This window comes from Vicia villosa, linkage group LG6, assembly GCF_029867415.1.
Source record: "Vicia villosa cultivar HV-30 ecotype Madison, WI linkage group LG6, Vvil1.0, whole genome shotgun sequence".
NCBI classification, from domain to species: domain Eukaryota; kingdom Viridiplantae; phylum Streptophyta; class Magnoliopsida; order Fabales; family Fabaceae; genus Vicia; species Vicia villosa.
The window spans coordinates 102,822,668-102,844,083 of NC_081185.1; the positions used below are offsets into that span (position 1 = coordinate 102,822,668).

Sequence of the window (21,416 nt, forward strand, 5' to 3'; positions counted from 1 at the left end):
CCAAATCTCAAAAATAATGAAGAGCTAATCAATTAAGCCTTGGCCATAATTGATTAGAGGACTTATTTTTGAAAAAAATTTGACTAATCTCGTTTATGGAGCATATCACCATTTAATTCATGAATTTTATAACTAAAATAAGCTCAAAAACAACAATAAAGATATGTTCTCATATATTCTTTTGCATCTCTTTTCTTTTTCTCTTTTTGTGTGTTCTTGCGTGAGTGTTCACTCTACGCCATCATTATCATCATCATCATGGAAATTAAGAAATTAATAGCTTCCACTCTAACCTACCTCTTCGATGACTTCTCGTCTCAATAACATGATAGAAGGTTCTTCAAATAGTTTGCAAGTAAGAGTATCATGTCTCTTTATTTCTTGGACTCGACTCCTTAATTTTTTTTATAAAACAACACTATCTATTGTAAGTAAAAGTAGATTGGACCATAGTGGTCACTTCGTTGAGTTGTTTGAGCTAAACACCCATTGTGATTATATGTAGCTCATTATTATCCGTATATTCAATATATTCATTTTAGGTAATAGGGATGCAAACACCCATTGTGCTTATATCTAGCTCATTATTATCGAATATATTCAATAAAGATATGTATGAGAATTTTTTTTATAGACCCCCACTTTTTTGAAAATCTGCGGCGAAATTTCAAAAATGTTCCTATATTTTGGAAGTGCATTTCCAAAGTTACTTTTTTATTTTTATGAAAAAAATGTTATTTCGAAGATACACTTCCGAAAATACCTTATTTTTTTTGAAAAAAATGTGATTTCGGAGATGCACTTTTGGAAATACATTTTTTTTTAAGAAAAAGTGTGTTTTCGGAGATGCATATCCGAAATATTCCAATTTTTTTTCTTGGATTTTTTCGGATATGTATATCCGAAAAAACTCAATAATAATTAAAAAATTAAAATCAAGGTGAATCAATACAATTAATAGTATAATTAATTGTATTAGATAAAATATATTATTAAATATATATCATTATAATCAAGATATAATAATAATATTAGTCTAATAAATATTTAAATCAACTCATTATTTTTATATATAAAATTAATAATTATAATAATAATAATAAAGATATTTATTTACTATTTATTTTATTTTTTATGATACATAAAAAAATATTTCATAAACTAATTTTCAAAAACAATTTAAAGTTAAAAAAATTCATTTTATAAACAAAATTTTTAAAACAATTTTAGAGTTAAAAATTATTTTACTAACTTATTTTACTAACTTATATAAATGAAAAATATTTTTATTATATTTCATAATTAAATATATAATTTATTCACTAAATAAAATTAAGAAAAAATCTTCTTGTAATTTTTTTAAACTAAATGAAAAATGATTTTTTATAATAATTAATTATTAAAATAACTTTTATATTTGTGAATTCTATTTATTATTTTGAAAAACTATGTAATTCTAAATTTATATTAAAATATGAATAAAGTAGTAAATAATTATTAATGTAATTTTAAGACTATTTTTGAATTTTTAGAAATAATTTTTTAATGTATAGGAATTTACTAAAAGATACTTAAAAATCATATTAGTGATTGTGTCCACAAATGATATATGATGGATAATGTAATGAAAATAACTATTGACATTCAATAAGTAATCAAATTCAACAAAATACTATAATTTTATATAGTTGAATACGAGTAAAAGTCAATATAACTATAGTTATTTTGTATTTTTTATTCATATATACAAATAAAAGATAATTTTTATTGCATTTTTTTATTAATTTGAGTTAAATATACTTTAATTTTTTTATGTATGAAGGACAAATATATATCTTATATATTTATGTATCAATATGCAGATTTTTAATCTCATATTTTTTATATTTATTTTTATATTTATGAGTGATATTTTTTATATTTATTTTTTAATTTATAATTGAAATTAGAATAGAAATATCCACCGTATAATTATCATTCTTATTATTCATAACTTATAAATTATATCAATTTTATGATATTTGAATTAATTAATATCTCAAAATTTTTAATTTTTTGAAATTTTGATTAATTCGGATATGCATATTCGAAAAAACTTCTGACCATTTTTTGGGATTTTCGAAAATGCATATCCGAATTAATCAAAATTCCAATTTCTTTTTGGTGTTTTCGGAGATGAATCTCCGAATTAACCAAAATTTCAATTTTTTCGGAGATGAATCTCCGAAGGGTATTTTTGGATTTTTAGCAGAGGTTTTCACCGCTGGGAGGTCCGAAAAGAAATTTCCATATGTATTTAGGTCCATTTATTATGCATGATTCGTAGGGGTGGTGAGATACTGGTCCTAAACGTTGTAGAGTGGGAGATACAGTTTTATGGATAATGGACTAACCAAAAATGAGGTGATAAATAAAAAGATGAAGTAGAAAAAGGGTAATGATGGAAAAAAACTTTAAAAAAATTATTTTATCAATTTAGAATATAATGGAAAATTTAAAAAATAAATTATTTTATCAATTTAGAATATAATGAAAATTTGGAAAAATCTTATTTTGTCAATGTATAATATACTGTAAGAAAAATATATCTTTTCTCAACTATTGGTCTGCATGTGACACGTGGCATCTCAAGAGAAGAGAATTTTAGATTTTTCAACATTCTGATTTTGCTATTCCACGTCAGTTTTGTTCCTTCCACCTTCCATTAGTTATTGATTTACTTCTCTTAAGGTTCCATTTTCCTATTTTCCTAATTTATTGCATTTATTATTTTGGGTTAAATGTAATTTTAGTCCCTGTATTTATATATTTTTTCAATTTTACTCCTCTCATTTTAAAATCGGTGTTTTTAATCCTTTTTTAAAGATTATTTCAGAATTTTAGTCCCCTTTCAATTTGAGACCAAAATTTAATGACATGGTCCTAAAGTGATGATGTGTCGTTGCCATATTTAAAAAATTTAAAACCATGTCATTTTCTTTAATAATAATAGTTATGTTATTTATTAAAAATATTTTATTATTATTAAAAATCCAAAAATAATAAAAATAATAATAATAAATTTTAATTGAATTAAAAAATTATAATTAAAAAGGATAATTGTAGAACATTAAATTACCAAAATAAACTATTAAAAAAATTAGATCCCTAAAAACTACCATCTTCATCGTCAACCCTCTCATATCAAGTAAGGGGACCAAAACTGTAATTAAATTAAAGACCCATGCAAGAATTGATAGCACCTAGCAAGATTCGAACTCAGGATCTTCAGATGAGCACACTCTCAAAACCCAAGCCTCCAGCGCTAAGCCAACCCTTGGAGTTCCTAAAACATTTTTTTTGGATGAATGTGTCTTAAAATGCTCTCCAAATTTTGAATCCTCCACCACTTCTTTCAAAAGCCCTTTCTTCAACAATCACCACCACTCATAGTTTGAGTTATGTTCTCCGCCATTCCTTTTTCTTGTCTTATGGGTGATTCCAACATACTTAAAAGTTGAAACTAAATCCAAATATTTTGTGAAGCATTCCGTTTTATTGTCTTTCGGGTTATTTCTTCAATGATTTGGTTTGAATTTTGGCTAGAGTGGGATTATTAATCTAATTTAATTATTCTCATCCATTAATTAATATTTTAGATTTAATATTTAATTAAGTTGGATTTGATTTATGTATAGACTATTTAATTAAATCAATTTGTTTTATTGAGTAACCATTATGAAAATGGTCTTGAGTTTTCCAGATCTACTTTTCACACAGCCAACAACAAAATTATAATTTATTTTTTCAAAAAGAAAGTAATTGAAAAACATGGGTTGTTGAGATAGCGTGGTGGTTGTCAATGTTTATGCGTTACTGGTTCTTCATTTCCATTTACATGAAGAAGCAAAGATTGATTGATAGATGGATTTACTCCTTTGATTCTTCATGGGAGATGAACTAGCCACTTTAGGTTTGGGGTTTTACCTCTGGTATCTTTTCTTCCAAATCAAAAACTTTATTGTTAAGCTTTGAATAGATTTCGTTGTTCATATTTTTGTGGGTTAATTGGTTTTAATTTAGAAATTGTAATGAATAAATTTATGATTTTGTTGATCATATTTTTTTGGGTTTTTTTATCAGAGGCTGGAATGAATAAGTTTAATCTGATCATATTTTTTTGGGTTTTTTTGATTTCAATTTAGGGATTGAAATGAATAAATTTAAATATTATTAATTGATTTTTGGATTTTTAATAATGATAAATTATTTTTAATCAAATAACATAATTATTATTATTGATAAAAATGACATGGATTTAAATTTGGTAAATATGACAATGACACATCATCATTTTAGTGTCATGTCATTAAATTTTGGTCTCAAATTGGAAGGGGACTAAAATCATGAAATAATCTATAAAAAGGGATTAAAAACACGGATTTTAAAATGAAGGGACTAAAATCAAAATAAAAGATAAATAGTGGAACCAAAATTGTATTTAAGCCTATTGTTTTATTCTTCACGATGAAAAAACCTTTTAAGACCTCAACAGTTCTTTCTTCACAAACAAGTATTCCTCCATCTTCCATATTCCAAAACGGTTTTATCTTTACTCTTACATATATAACCGATCATACTTGTACATTCTCTATCATGTTCATCAAACCTAATCGTGGAAACTTTGATTTATACCATTTTTGCAATTCCAGCCATTCCCACGACTATTCATGGCCAGACCTATGATAATTGCTTTCTATTTTTTACTAATTAGTTTTATACTGTTTTGGTATTTAACATTTGTTCATTTCTTTTCTTGATAGAAAATATTTTTCGTGTTATTTGCAGGTTGAATTTGTAGTGTATCATTCTCAAGTATCAATTGATGTCACTGTATAGTATATGATTGGTTTTTTACATGTGTTGTTTCCAATCCCTATTTTCTATTCTTTTATAATTTCAATATTGTCTCTGATTATTCTTTTCTTGCAGTGTCATTTTCATTCCGCCGTCACTTCGCTAATTCATGTCTTTTGGATTTGCAGGCTGTAACAAGCATCGTTTATACAGTTCATTTGAAATAAAGATTCTTCTTTGGCTGCCCTGAAAGTTTGAACAGTAGAAGTAGAATTCATGTTGGCTGGTGTCAATATACAACATAGAATATGCTTGGAATTATGGGTTATGCTTGCGCAAGTTTTGTTGAAATTATAGATATTATAATATGTAAATAACATAATATTTTATATTAATTCATAGAATTAAGGAATATTTTAGCTAGGTCAAATTAAAAAATTAAATTTATCCTTATATATATATATATATATATATATATATATATATATATATATATATATTAAAATGCAATGTATAAAATTATTTTTATAAAATCTTGCTGATATTTATTTACTTTAAGGTTGAACAAAAAAAAAGATATAATGTAATAAAATATTAAAAATTAATAATAATTTTTGATTTAATGTGATTGCAATTTTTAACTACTTATTAATAAAAGTCTAAGCATTATGGTCTATTTTTACAAAATTTTAAATAATAGTTAGTTGGTATAATGAATCAGCACATGTTTTCTTGATATGGAAATTGTTTCGTAAAATAATTGGTATATTATTGCAAAATGAAATTTAATTTTTTATATTTTAAGTGCAAATGTTAATAAATAAATCTCATTGATTGATTGATTTTATGTTGCTTTTATGTTTGAGTGATATTTATATTAAATCTTAATAATTATCAAAAGTGTAGATATTATAATATGTAAATAATATAATATTTTATATTAATTCATAGAACTAAAGAATATTTTAGTTAGGTCAAATTAAGAAATTAAGTTTATCAATATATATAATTTATAAAGTAAGTTTCATAAAATATTATTGATATTTATTTATTGTAAGGTCGAACAAAAAAAAAAGATAGAATACAATAAAATATTACAAATTAAAAATGTATACATAATTTTGAAACGTATAAGAAAATAGAATCAAAGAATATAGCAAAAAAACAATATTTTTTAGGTATAAAATTATTTTTATAAAATATTACTTATATTTATTTACTGTAAGGTCGAACAAAACAAAAAAAATAAAGATAGAATCCAATAAAATATTAAAAATTTAAAATAATTTTTGATTTAATGTGATTGCAATTTTTAACTTCTTATTAATAATAGCCCAATTTATCCAACAGACAGGAACCTTGTCTTCGCAACATCTCCAGACAGAAGAGTCTGCAACGAATCCACAACACAATTCAAAAGCACTTCACCCTCAAGGATAACATCAAGTTAATCCAACATCTCGCTCTGACGATGAGTGACAATTATCCCCGGGAAACATCAGGACTCACACACAACAAGTACATCATTAGCCATAACATCGCTCCCTACTCCTAGAGAGACGAACAACACAATTACCTGATCATCTACTCTCAAAGACATTTTGACCTAGCCGTTATACCCGAATCTTGAATCTGCATTCACTTTGGAATTTGGAAACAACACAGTCTTACCAACATTTGTACTTTTGCAATCGATGGCATACTGAACCAACTATTCACACCTTGCAACTAAAAAACCCCCGAGAAGCAACTGCTTCTCCCCCACTTATTTCAATCTCCCTCCTGCAAACAAGTGATTAGAAAAACAAGAAAGCACCGACAATATTTCTCACACATGTCGTGTACTAAGGAACAATACGTCAACATACTCCACTGTAATACCACACTACTGACTCGACAACTTGGCCGGACAGACTGACCTGCTCTGATATCACTAATGTAACACCTTCTACCCAACATATATTTCGCGAGTAATTTAAATCAATTTATTAAAATACAAGCACCAACAAGGGCGTCACATCATCATAAAACATCACATATAAATCATCCTACTCCGTAACACGAGTTCTCAAGTTACCCATGTGCCTCAAAGTGAAAATTGTATTTTCCATGGGGAACAATCTGATTCATCGGCCATTTATAGGAACAATGGGAGGAAATGGGGTTATTTGAAGGACAGTGGCGGTAGTTTATTGAGGTCAGCAGTGAAGGCTCTGGGAGTAGCACAACCGGTCATGGCTGAACATGGTGCTGAACAGGGTGGCTCTAATAACAGTAACGGAGTCTTGTTGGGGAATTCAAACACGTCTAAATGATTATCGGATCTTTGAACGTGAGAGGGGGAGGTAGTTTGCTGAAAAGAAGGAGAATTAATTCTATCATAAATAAAGGGAAGGCTGACATTTTTGTAATTCAAGAAACCAAGGTTATGTTGATGGAGGAGTCAATTGCGAAGAGTTTTTGGAGGAAAGACAATATCGGTTATTCCTTCTCCAATTCGGTAGGGAGATCGGGAGGCTTGATTACGTTATGGAAGGAAGATGCGGTGAATGTTTTACACAGTTTTTCGGGGGACGGTTTTTTGGGGATAAAAGCTCAGTGGCAGGGTAATTTTTATTATGTTTGCAATATCTATTCTTCTTGTGATCTTCAAAGGAAAATTTCTCTCTGGAGAGTGCTTTTGGATCTTAAAAATAGATATGTGGATGGTGATTGGATTATGTGTGGGGACTTTAACGCCATAAAGAATTGTAGGGAAAGGAAAGGGAGGTCTCAGAACGTAAATGTCAATGAGATGAAAGCTTTTGGTGATTTCATTGAGAATTGCAATTTGGTGGATGTCCCTTGTAAAGGCAAGCGTTTCACATGGTATAGTGGGGATGGCCTATCGATGAGTAGGCTTGATCGTTTTCTCATTTCGGACTCTATTATTAATAAATGGGGAGTGGTGGGGCAAAGTATAGGTGATAGAGACGTTTCAAACCATTGTCCCGTGTGGATTGTCAAGGATAATGTTGATTGGGGTCCAAAACCGTTCAAAGTCAACAATGAATGGTTCCAACTCAAATCTTTTTTACCTTTTGTCAAGAAATCTTGGGAAGAAGCGGTGGTGGAAGGGAGGAGCGATTTTGTTCTTAAAGAAAAATTTCGTATTCTAAAGGAGAGACTCAAATGGTGGAATGAAGAGGTGTTCGGGAGGATTGATTTGGAGGTTGAAGAGGAGGTGGCGAATTTGAATAGGTGGGATTCTTTGCTTGAGGAGGCGGATGATGAGGGAAGGGATGAAATTGTTAGAGGTAGGAAAGAGACTTCTAGCCGATTTTGGTTGAACTTGAGAATCAAGGAGAACATGATATTACAAAAATCTAGGCTTGCGTGGCTTAACGGTGGGGATTCCAATAGTGGTTTTTTCACAAAGTTATGAAAGGGAGGAGGCGGCATAACCATATCGGTCCCTTAAACTCTTCGAGTGGTTTGAAAGAATCGGTAATGGAGGTTAAGGGAGAGGTTTTTTCTCACTTTTCTAGCAAATTTTCGGAATTGGAACCGGTTAGGCCTTGCTTGGAAGGGTTCAATTTCAAGAAATTAAGTCATGGGGATAGCACAGCGTTAGAGGTTCCTTTTGAGGAAGAGGAGATAAAGGAAGCTATTTGGGGTTGTGGTGGTGACAAATCTCTGGGTCCGGACGGGTTCTCTTTTTTCTTCATTAGGAAATGTTGGTCTTTTCTTAAAGAAGATTTCTACCGTTTTTTTAAGAGTTTTCATTCCGGCGGAGTTCTTTCAAAGGCGGTAACTTCTTCTTTTTTGTCGTTGATTCCCAAAATTCCCAACCCTCTTTGTTTGGATGATTATAGACCAATATGCTTGATTGGTAGTATGTATAAAGTGATTTCCAAATTATTGGCGGGAAGATTGAAGCGTGTTTTAGATTCTATCATTTCCCCTAATCAAAGCGCTTTTGTTCCGGGGAGGCAACTTCTTGATGGTGTTATGGTTGCCAATGAAGTGGTGGATTACGCTCAAAAGGAAGGGAGGGGTTGTATCCTCTTCAAGGCCGACTTTGAGAAGGCATACGACAAAGTGAATTGGAACTTTCTTAGGTTTTTGCTGAAAGAAATGGGTTTTGGAACTAAATGGACGACGTGGATGGAGCTTTTGGTTTTTCAAAGCAAGATGTCGGTGTTAGTTAATGGGAGTCCGACAAAAGAATTTCCGGTAGAGAAAGGTTTGAGACAAGGAGATCCATTATCTCTTTTCCTTTTTGTTCTTGTGGCGGAAGGTCTCACGGCTCTCGTGAGGAAAGCTATGGATAGAGGTGATTATGAAGGTTTTCTTGTCAATGGCAAATGCACGGTGGACATACTCCAATTTGCGGACGACACTTTGTTGATAGGAGAAGGCAATTGGAAACAAATTTGGGCTATCAAGACCGTATTAAAGGCGTTTGAGATGGTGTCCGGCCTAGGCATTAATTATCATAAAAGCAAATTGATCGGTATCAATCTTAGTAACAATTTGATGGAAGCGGCGTCCTCTCTTTTATCTTGTAGGGTGGAAGGCAAGGTGTTTTCCTTTCTCGGCATTCTAGTGGGAGCTAATCCGAGGAGAATCTCCACTTGGAATCCTTTATTGGAAAAAATTAAGAAGCGTCTCTCGAGTTGGAAGAATAGGTTCCTTAATTTCGGGGGGAGGATTACTCTTCTCAAATCCATTTTATGTTCTTTATCAATTTTCACTATGTCTTTTTATAGGATGCCGGTGAAAATTGTCAAAGACATCACCAAACTTCAGAATGACTTTTTATGGGGAGTATCGGAGTCTAGTAAGAAGATTCATTGGGTGGCTTGGAAAGATCTAACTCTCCCGCTCGACCTAGGAGGGCTAAACATTAAGAGGATGGATGATTTCAACTTTGCTCTTCTCAATAAATGGAGATGGAAGATTCTTCAAGGTACGGATTCTTTTTGGCTAAATATTCTTCGTGCTAGATATGGGGATATTTGCTTACAAGTTTCTTCGGGTGGAGACTTTATCCCTACCGGTATTTCTTGCTCTACATGGTGGAAGGACATTTTATCCCTTGGAAAGAATTCATTTAAAGACGCAATTTCGAATAATTGCTCCTTCTTAACTGGAAATGGTTTTAACATATCTTTTTGGCATTCTAAATGGATTCTTGACTCTCCTTTGAAGGATGTTTATCCTATGCTTTTCTTGTTGTCTCGGTTGAAAAACGTTTCGGTGGCTTGCTTGGGGGGTTGGAACGAAGGTAAATGGGAGTGGGGGGACTGTGGGATTTCCGCATGGGGCTGCTCTCAGTTCTGTTTTGAGCGCTGTCACGGGGCTGGACAGCAACCGTACCGCTACTGTCATGGAAGTTTCGGACAGCATTGTTGCGCTGTACAGTGTGCTGGAGGGTGCGGTTATGGGGGGTCCGGGCAGCAGCGATACGGTTCAGTGGGGTGGAGGAAAAGATAGCGTGTTTTCTGTCAAATCTTGTTACCTATCTTATGCAGAATTTTGCATTCCTTACGGGCCGTATGGGAGAAACGACGGAGTTTTTTCGCTAGTTTGGAAGTCGGATGTACCATTTAAGATCAAAGTTTTCGGTTGGAGATTTTTGCTAAATAGGTTACCCACTAAGGATCTCCTTTTGAAGAGAGGTATCTCTATTTCCAATTCTTCTTCTAATTGTGTTTTTTGCGGGGATTCTCTTGAATCTTTAGAACATATTTTTTTCAAGTGTTCGATTATGAAGGTTGTTTGGAGGAAAATAGCGGAGTGGATTGGTTTGTTGGATGTAACGGAGGAAGACCCTAAAGGGAGTTTCATGCTTTGGTACAATTCTTGCAAAAGTATGAAGATGAAGGGGGGTAGGCTTAGTTGCATTTGGTTGGCTATAACATGGAACATTTGGTTAGTTAGGAACGGTATTATTTTTCGGAAGGATACTTGGAGCGTTCTAGACATGGAATGGAATATTAAATTGTTGGTTTGGAGGTGGTCCTTTTGTGGAGAGATTACCCATTCCAATTGCAACTTCTACGAATTTTGTAAAGACCCGGTGTTTTATCTTTCGTAGGTTCAATTGGTTTGTAATTTCTCTTGTCGAGATTCATCTCGTTCTTGTGTAAGAGGTCTTGAGAACCCTTAGTTCTCCATATATTATATCTTGCTTACACAAAAAAAAATTATAATAATTATACTTTCTTTTGAAACATCAATCAAAATTCCATTATCACACAACGAAATCTCAACCTCAAAATAAATTAACAATTATCCATCACACTTCATCATTCATGATTTAAATCTTAAAAATCAACTTCAAAACCATCAATGGTAGCTCATAGTATCATGTTATCAAACAACCAAAATATGCAAATCACACAATCCCAACCTGATGTTACATATTAGAGCAAGACCCTTTATTCGACGAAAACAAACTAAATAATTCTGAAGCTATCCTCAATCTTCAATAAGCTAATTGTAATCACCTTCGCGTTTCCCACGTGGAGGTAACATTCAAACAAAAAGGGTTGGTAATTACAAACATTACAAAAGATATACGGAATAAGCATAGTAGTTATTAACAGTAATATCATGACCAAAATCATTTACTCACAACGTCGTTAAAACATCGTTCACATTTTAGACATCATCAAAACATATCTTACATCATTCATTATGAAAACACACAAACTATGAAATGCAGCATCATTCATTATGCAAACACACAAACTTTGAAATCCCCACAAATAGAATTGATTCTCGTTTGGAATCAGAGCACATCTTATAAACACACACAATCCGCACAATAGGATTGATGCCACCATTAGATCGAAGTCCCACAAATCGTCACTGGACCGAAGTCCTACCAGATCATCACCAGGCCGGAGTCCTAACATATGCCATAAATGAATGATACACACTATTTAAATAACATGACCTCGGATGGTCCAAGTGCAACACCGTTCATGTACTCATCACAACATCATATTCACAACACAACATATTTTTAAATCATCTCAACGTTATAATCATCATCAATATATATATATATATATATATATATATATATATATATATATATATATATATATATATATATATATATATATATATATATATATATATATATATATATATATATATATATCATCAAACATGCATCTCATAAATCCCGTCTCACAACATACATCACATCATCACAACAACTAATCAATATATCATATTCATCATTAAATAAGGAAACATCTCCACCATTAGCCATACCAATTATTCTCACATTTTTCATAAAATGACTTAACCTGAAACGTACGGAAACACACATAAACGTGTCAAAGAGTTGGAATTCTGACATGAAAATAATTTTAATTAAAAGTATGTCAATGATATTTCCAACAATTTGAACGGCGCGTCATTCGGATATTCACAACTCAAGTTATGAATTTTCAAAGTTTTACGAAAACGCAAACACCAACATCATACTACAACATATACTGACAACACAAAATCTCATTACACACCAATTAAATTTAGTTCCAGAAAATTGAAACCATTTTTATAAGAAATTATATTGCATTAGCTTTATATAGGTTCAAACGAAGCGTCAAACGGACACCCGAGTAAAAAGTTATGAATTTTTGAAGTTTCAAAAAATATTTTTGTTCGACACAGGAAACCGGTTTCCTCAAAACAGGAAATCGGTTTCTGCACTCCCAGTATTGCAAAATCCCCAATTTTCACTCACGAAATCAGTTTCCTTAATACTGGAAACCGGTTTCTCCTGCGCAGAGGCAATTTTATGCATAATTTTCAATTACGAACTCTAATTTCTTTCCAATCCAAAAACCCAATTTTTCCAGTCCAAAGCGTATAATTCATCAAGGTTATTTCTACAGTTCATATGTCACGAATTATCAAGCATGTCAAAACACATGAATTACGCATCAATATCACACATTTGCAAATTTTATCAATATTCTTACATTTTCATCATGTTCTTCGAACTCAACCTAAACCCTGTTAACTCCCACATATGCTTAAACCCCATATCAATTATAATCAAATAATCACCCCTTACCTTAGATTTTCTTAGCTTTGATCTTTTCTTTGCGTTTCTACTGAATTCCCTTGGTCCTCAGTGCCATAGTTCTTCTCCATAGCGTATTCTCCTAAACACGATCGTACATAATGAATTCTAATTCTCCCCTCCCTTTCTTTTGTCATTCTTACCCCTTGGACCCTTATTATGGGTTTCCCCATTTGTCCTCACTTACTCTACAATTTTACTCTATTTTAAATTATTAAAATAGTTCTAATAATAACAATTAAATCTAAATATTTCTCTCTAATTATTTAAATTCTCACTGCCTCTCAATGCACCACACATACCACCACCAAATATCACAACTCATCAAACAACCATCATTATTTGCATATAATCACAAATAATTACTAATAATTGATTAAATAATTATTTAGAAATTTTGGGGTGTTATAACTCTCCCCTACTTAGAATATTTTCTTCCCCGAAAATTTATCTGACGTAAACAACTCTAGATATCACCTTTGCATCTTATTCCCCGACCCCCAAGTCATATTCGACAACACTCTGATTACCACTCATTCAGACATAATGATAACACAACAACGATTCAACCAAATACACATGATAATCATTCAACATTTTTGCGACATAGCAACTAATAAACATATAAACCACTTAACAACATTTCAACGTAGCAACAACAACATGCATAGATTCGTCCTCGGCGACTCAAGTGTGTTATCAATAAAATAATAATCATCAACATGACACATTTATACTTGGACATGCAACATCAATAATAGTAGCACTAGTATGAATAATAGTAATTAAATGAATACTATTAATGTAGCATGTACCTCTGATCGACCGATCGGCACTAGAAGTCCGAGTCTCTGCCAGAGGAAACACCTTCTTCATAGATCCTACAACTTATTTACCAACTCTAGAAACCTACGAATCTGTTGATACCCTATAGCTCGTTTGATCTCTTGACGTAGTCCATTCTCAAACTTGATACACTTTGAGAACTCCACGGTCTCTGCACTATAATGCGGAAAAAACTTCACAAGTTTTACGAACTTACTGAGTAACAGTCAAGTTCCCTTGTTTTAGTTCAAGGAACTCAATTTCATTCTTTTCGCGAACATCCTCTGGAAAATACTTCCTTAGAAATTCTCTACAAAACACAGCCCAAGTAATAACTTCACCTGTGGTTTTCAATCTCTGACAAGTGCTAAGCCACCAGTCATCTGCCTCTTCATCTAGCATATGTGTATCGTACCGTACATTCTGGCCCTCAGAGCAATCCATCACATGAAATATGCTTTCAATCTCCTTTAGCCAACCCTGCGCTCCATCGGAATCATACTTACCCTTGAAGGTAGGCGGATTCTCTCTCTGAAAAGTTCCTAAGTTATGGGATTCATCGTTCCCCCCAATGTTAAGCTGATTCTGCACAGCCTGAGCAACAACCTGCAGTGCAGCAGCAAATGCAGCATCATTCCTTCCATCCAAACCACCCGAACTTGAAAAAAAGGATATGGGTAGTTTGAAATGGCTAAACGGGCCCACGGGTGTAAAAACCGATTTAGGATGGTTTCTAATAGTCGGACCGAGTAAGAATGAATGAACCACATGTACTCGAACCCGCCCATACCCATTAGTTGCACGACATCCTTTTTCTCAAGGAACAGGTAATACCCTGATAATTTTTTCATTTCATCAAACTCGTCTCTCACCCTCATCTCTCACTTATGTCTCTCACCATATGAAACTCTAGCAGAGCCTGGTATCTCTCACCAACCATTGTCTCTCTCACCAACCAGTGTGACTCATCCTCACTGCCACCATCAGTTACCATCCATAATTCTATTAAATAGAGCTTATAAAAATTGTATGATTGGTATAAGCAAGCTTATGACAAAAAAACATAATAAACACCCTCTTGGTAATGGTGAAAACAATGTTTCCAATGATGGAACAACTGTTGGTCATCCTTCACTAATGGCTAGAGCCGATGCTTTTGAGCAATATTTAGAGGAACAAGACTTGATTGATCAATAAAATGATCTTAAGGGTTTTTACTCTAGTAAGCGGGTCAAAATGGATCCTAATTTTGACATTCTTGTTTGGTGGAAACACAATTCAGCATAATATCCTATTTTATCTACAATAGCTAAAAATATTTTTGCCACACCAGTGTCTACTGTTGCATCAGAAAGTGCTTTCAGCACGGGAGGGGGAATCTTAGAAACTTATAGGAGCTCCCTAAGATCTCAAATGGAAGAGGCATTAGTTTGCACCTAGAATCAGTTAAAGTCGTCTTTTACCTATCCATCAATCCTTATAAGCTTTCCTTCAACCATGCAGTCCCATACCTACACGGCCTCAGGATCCCTCTCATTCCGATGTGGCGGCCACCCTTGCCCTCTTCGTCCTCAGGTGTTACATGCGGTGCAACCAACCCTCGCCTTCTTCGGCCTTGAGTGTTACATGCCTACCAGCTTCCGCATGGTTCTCCCTCGAACCACATCGTATTGGGAGAGGTCTGGCTTTGATACCATTTGTAACGCCCCTAACTGCATTCAGGATGATCGACTGACCCCACAAACCAACACGGGTCTTTTCAGCATGCTTTGACCTCACTCACACGTTTTCCGTGAAACTTCCCAGAAGGTCACCCATCCCAATACTACTCCAAGTCAAACACGCTTAACTTTGGAGTTCTTATGGAACGGGCTACCGAAAAGAAGATACATTTTGTTATTATAGGTAGTACCCATCAATCCTTATAAGCTTTCCTTCAACCATGCAGTCTCATACCTGCACGGCCTCAGGATCCCTCTTAATGTGGCGGCCACCCTTGCCCTCTCCGGCCTCAGGTGTTACATGCGGTGCAACCAACCCTCGCCTTCTTCGGCCTTGGGTGTTACAAAGAGAAAGATCTGGAAATTTCGGTGCCTCATCATAGTCTTATCCACAACCTTCTGGTTGTGCTTGAAATGAATGTATGTTTAGTTTTTCTTAATTTTATTTTCTTATTATTCTATGATTTATTTTATACTTATTTTTTTCTTTTTCTAATTTTTCCAGTGTCAACTTAGGGTTTTTGAAAAATGGTTCGTGACCACGAAAACGGTCGCGACAAAATGGTTTTGACAGATGTCGATACTGATATTGTTATTATCATTTTCTATATTGAAGAACTAATTGTGGTTAATTCACACCGCGACGACCACAAATAACGTTGCGGCACCTGTACCGACCGAAATCGTAAAAAATTTTACGCGACCGTGACGCGACCGCGATCGTTTTTTAAAACCCAGGTGTCAACCGTTTTTATTTTATTTTTTGAAGTCATATATGATTTATAATTGGAAGATATCAGGTTGGTTATTCATATTATTGTTCGAGTTAAGACTGTGTAAGCTTGGTCAATATTTACATGTAAAACTATCTTTTTAACAATGCATTTATTAGGTATGCAGATCGTGTAAATGGTTATTGGACGACGTATTTTACAAGTAGGCCAGCATTGAAAGGTTATGTTAGACTTATCAGTGGCTACTACTTGGTGAGCCTCTTGATTATTGTTACCATGTTAGATGAAGTAATTCGTATTGGATTTATTATCTTTAAAAAAGTCACATAATCCTTTAGAATGTTATCATATTTTCACAACTTGGTTTTTATTACGCTTCTTCTTGAAATAGGCACGCAGCAAGGGAGTTGGAGTATTTCAAAGTGAAGACTGCCTCAAGTCCTAATACTGACTCTTTGCCAGAAAAGAAGCAAGTGGCTAATGATTATGCTAAACGACTTTCAATAAGTTACATAGAGGTGATACTTTTTCTATAGTTGATAATACAATTACTATTTAAGTCATTTGGATGTTGGTTTTATGTTTGAGACCATTGATAAACCATTGAATGATGATAGACCATTGGATTTATATGTGATTTAAGTTCTTGGTAATTTTGATTTGTGTTGAATTTAAGTTTTAGTAATTTAAGCGGCTCAAAATATGTTATTGGGCTCAACAAAAATCAGGCAAATAACTTGATTTGATTAAACCGCTTCTATTAATCTGCGGTCCGTCATTATCCAACCCGACCAAACCGATTAAGAAAATGGACTTATATTAATGCAAGTTTAGTTTGGTGAGATTTTTGGGCTCAAAACCTTCCAATTCGATCCGTTGTCCATTCCTACACACAATGGAGTGGAATGCAATGATACCAATAAATAACTAAGACAAAATCTTATTCATAAAAACCTCTCACGTGTTCGGATTTATTTAAAGTTTAATAATAATAAATAAATATTAAGATTTTTTTAAAATCGATCCAAAAATCGAACAGGTAAAACAATTATATTTTAGATTTTTCTTTTAAAAAAACTTTTATCTCATTATTTCTAGAAAATCAGTTTATTTCAAATGTTGTGATACATTATGGGCCCGTTTGTTTTGGCTTTTTTTAAAAATGATTTTTATAGTGTTATCAAATTTTGTGAAAAAAATTTTTACAAAGAAACTTTTTATAAAAGTTTCAAATGAAAATTTTGTTTGAATAGTTATTCTTAAAATGTGATTTTAGGTATTTTATCTATTTATGCCAAAAAAATTTGGATATCAAAATTTCAAAAAATCACTTAATTTTGAAGGTATTTCAAATAGATTTTCATAAAAATCATTTTTGAAATACAAATTTTTAAAAAAATTATGATTTTGACTAAGTTTTGGTCTTCAATTATGTATGTTTATGTTATAGGATGTCAAATTAAGTGTTTCATTTAAGAAAAAACAAATTTAAAAAAACTTGTAATATTTTGAAAAACGGTTTTAGAAAATCTATTTTCAAAAATACAAAGAAAAAATCCATTTTTTTAAAGCTGAAACAAAATCAATTTTTTTAAATCGTCAAACGTAACTTTTAAAACAAATTTATATATTTTTCTTTTTTTTTTTTTTAGTTTTTACGACACTAATTACCTCAGTTTTTATTAACTGATCCATTATAAAAACCGTTAGCACCTAACAAAATTAGTACATTCTCATCTCTAAAGTCTTTGAGGGATTTATCATTGGAAAGATCCAATTGAAGACTCTTAGGAAAAGAGATTGAGAGATAGAAGATACCTTCACTCTCCTTATAACTTGTATCCAATTTTCAAGTCATTATACAAGAAGAGAAAAAGAAAAAAGAAAAGGAATTAAGAAAAAAAGTAACTAACATCATATCTCTTGCCTCTTATTCATTCCAATTTGGTGATAACTTCACATAACCATTAACCATAACACATGAAAATGGCGTTTACAATCCATAATTGTACACAAAACATTACCTTAAAACAACCAAATAAAACACAAGAAACAACCTCCATCATGTGTTCTAAATCTAAATAGCCAACACAAGTCCAGGAAGAGACCTACGATAAAGATCACGAGGTTGACTTCTCCACAATGTCATCATACTATCATGCTTATGATGATGATGATCATCTTCTTCCCATCTCAATGGCCTCAAATCTCTCACAACTAGCCATGTATTAAAATACTCTCTAAATTGCGTAATCAAACCATTTTTCAATGTCCAAACATGAACCCAATAGGCTTGTCCTTCCCAACCTTCAACTATAACACAATCACCAATTGATGTCACACTTCTTGGCTCAAATTTGAACCCTTTTTTGTGATCGATTTCGCCGGTTAACACCCTCATCATGTGTTGACATTTTGGTGGACCATGGAACCAATACTCAAGATCACTTGCTAGCAATTTTGCTACCATTTGGAACTCCATTGCTCCTTGGCCTAATAAAGCTTTGTAGAGAATTTCAACTATGGACTTGTTTTGTTTTTCAATCATTGAGTCCATTTTTTAGAGAATGGTTACTTTGTTGAGTTACCACTGATTTTTTGCATGGCAATGAGGGATGGAATTTATAGGGTTAGATATGAGAGGTGGATGTTGAAGTTTGGTGTGAATGGTTTGTTCTAGAAATGAAATGAAGCATAGACGGTTGAGATTGATTGATTTATGAGGTGAGGGATTGGATGGTAACGTTTTGATACGACAAAATGTGTCACACCAGAAATATGTATATATTAAATCATAGCATATGGTACTAAGTGGGAATGCATTTATGAGGAGAAAACGATGCCAACTTGTCGATGTATGTATGTGCTTTTTAATTAGTGCCAAAAAGCAAAAAATTTTGAGTTGGTATTTGAGTTTCGGTTAAGCATAATTTAAACATAACAAAATTGGCTTTAAAGGTTATGAATTATGATTGCACGCCACTCATATGTATGGGTGGCAAACGGGCATGCCCGCCCTATTTAGGCCCGTCCCGCAAAAACCCGCGAAAAAAAGGTGCGGGGCGGGACGAGCATATTTGATAGTGCGGGTCTAAAACATTGCCCCGCCCCGCAAAAAAGTGAGGGCGGGGCGGGGAAAGCCCGCGGGCATTGAACCTTTTACGCCTAAAAATAGTAAAATTGTATGAAAAAGCTCATGCCCACAAAAGTCCTCAAAAAAACGGGGCAGAGCGGGGCGGACACATTAAAGGGAGCGGGCCTAAAACCTCGCCCCGCCCCGCGAAAAAGTGCAGGTAAAACGGGCTTTCCCCGCGGGCCGGGCCCGTTTTGCCACCCCTACTCATATGCACATAAACATGTAAAAAACATTTTATATAATATGAAAAAAAATATTAACACGCGTTCACACTTAAAATGTGAGATGCGACATTTATTTTGTGACTCAAAATCTGATAAAAAATATGAGCAAACGAAATTTAAAATATTGTAGTTTAATTTAAATTTTATTAAATTAACTTATAAGAGAATGATTCTCATTACTTATTGATATTTTTTACGTTCTTACATCTAATATACTAATATTAACATGCGTTCTTTTATGCTTATGGCAAAATATTTGAAATGTGATTTAAAATCGTTTAATAACAATGAACGAATAAATTTTAAAATATTAATATGATTTAACTCAATATTACAAAATCGACATCTAACAATTATAAATATAAGTTTAGTCATATTTAAATTAATGTGAATCTCTTAATGTTTTTTTTAGTATGACTAAGTAATCCTTGGGATATTTGGATTTTAGTTGAAGGAGTTTTTTCTTTGAATCTTTAGGTATAATCTAAAAAGTGCTATGAAGTTGAATTGATGTTTTTGGAATGTAGAAGGATCTTCCATTTTTTCAGCATAGGCAACTACCTCCCAAAAGCATTTGCAAATGAGTTAGGGACAAAATATTTTGCCTTTTTCAAAAAGTTAAACACTTTATGGAGGTTAAGTAAACAAAAATATATAAATACAATTTTTAATGTGACATCATGCATGAGATTCATTTTATGCTTAGTTTATATTAATTAGAGCTTAAAAAAAAGATTATACAAAGGTCATTACATTAGACAGAAAAGAATTTGCTACTCCAACTAAGCCATGAGCTACAACATTTAGTTTTCTCTTAATTCAAGTGACTCTAGTATTATCTAATATGTTTTTCAGTTTTGTTATATTGGTAGCTTCAAAGAGCCAATTTACCACCGCTTCAAAATCACAATCAATAAATATTAAATTATCCAATATCTAAAATTATTTTAAAATTTTTAAAAAGTGTGATTAGGTAAGGTGATTGAAAATTTTAGACCGCTCTAAATTAGTGATTAATTGTAGTCTGAGTGGTAATTGAAATTGGTTAAAGTGGTAGTTGATAGCGATTAGATTGGTGATCATCAGTGCTACATGTCGGTAGTAAGAGATGTGACATATTGAAGACGGTAGTTTAGAAGAAGCTCATAAGAGTAATTTTACTATTCATCCTAGTTCGACTAAATTGTATCATGATCTAAAGAAGAATTTTTGGTCGCGAGGCATGAATAAAGAAAAAGAAGAATTTGTAGCCCATTGTGCGATGTCAACGAGTGAAGATTGAACATCAAAGACCTGACATAATGTTACAACCTCTAGAAATACCAAAGTTGAAATGGGAGAACATTTGTATGAATTTTATAATCGAGATACCTCGTTCAATGAGGGGATATGAATCAACTTGGGTGGTAGTGGAGAGATCGACCAAGTTGATTCACTTTTTGTTGATTAAAACTACTTACAAGGTTTTTCAACTAGATTGACTTTTCATCGTAGAGATAGTGAGACTGCACAGTATACCAATAAGTATTGTGTGTGACTGTAACCTAAAGTTTTCATCGAGATTCTGGAGGGATTTTCATCATGGCATGGGAACGAGATTGGATCTTGGTTTAACAAACCACTGATGATCTAATGGTCAGACGGAAAGAACAACTCAAACAATGGAAGATATGTACAAGCTTGCATCCTGGAAGACAAGGGAAGTTGGAACCAACACTTACCATTAATTGAGTTTTCATTAAACAATAGTTACCATTCCAATATTAAAATGGCACCGTACGATAGAAAGTGTACGACACCTTTGTGTTGAGTAGAAGTAGGAGAGAAATGAATTTTAGGAATCAAAGT

General features: G+C 32.8%; 3 protein-coding genes across 3 annotated transcripts; 1 reads left to right on the forward strand and 2 right to left on the reverse strand.

Annotated features, from left to right (window-relative positions):
- Positions 1-7,147: 7,147 nt before the first annotated feature.
- On the forward strand, positions 7,148-8,260 carry LOC131614250 (uncharacterized). Its single transcript, XM_058885863.1, has one exon. The coding sequence runs from the start codon at positions 7,148-7,150 to the stop codon at positions 8,258-8,260; it is 1,113 nt and encodes a 370-aa protein (XP_058741846.1).
- A 5,706-nt stretch (positions 8,261-13,966) lies between these two features.
- On the reverse strand, positions 13,967-14,631 carry LOC131614252 (uncharacterized). The gene is made up of 2 exons (XM_058885864.1): positions 14,528-14,631; positions 13,967-14,411 (listed from the first exon to the last, which is right to left on the reverse strand). Exons 1-2 carry the CDS (start codon positions 14,629-14,631, stop codon positions 13,967-13,969), a joined length of 549 nt encoding a protein of 182 aa, XP_058741847.1.
- Positions 14,632-18,113: 3,482 nt separating this feature from the next.
- Positions 18,114-18,858, reverse strand: LOC131611991 (senescence associated gene 20-like). The gene has a single exon (XM_058883804.1). The coding sequence runs from the start codon at positions 18,763-18,765 to the stop codon at positions 18,286-18,288; it is 480 nt and encodes a 159-aa protein (XP_058739787.1). The 5' UTR covers positions 18,766-18,858; the 3' UTR covers positions 18,114-18,285.
- Positions 18,859-21,416: the final 2,558 nt, after the last annotated feature.

Bases quoted from the DNA above. Each gene is read 5' to 3' on its own strand.
- LOC131614250 (XM_058885863.1), top strand. From the start codon at position 7,148: ATGATTATCGGATCTTTGAACGTGAGAGGGGGAGGTAGTTTGCTGAAA.
- LOC131614252 (XM_058885864.1), bottom strand. From the start codon at position 14,631: ATGAGGGTGAGAGACGAGTTTGATGAAATGAAAAAATTATCAGGGTAT. The intron at 14,412-14,527 runs GTACATGTGGTT...CTTTTTTTCAAG, and splicing joins ATGGGTATGGGCGGGTTCGA to TTCGGGTGGTTTGGATGGAA.
- LOC131611991 (XM_058883804.1), bottom strand. From the start codon at position 18,765: ATGGACTCAATGATTGAAAAACAAAACAAGTCCATAGTTGAAATTCTC.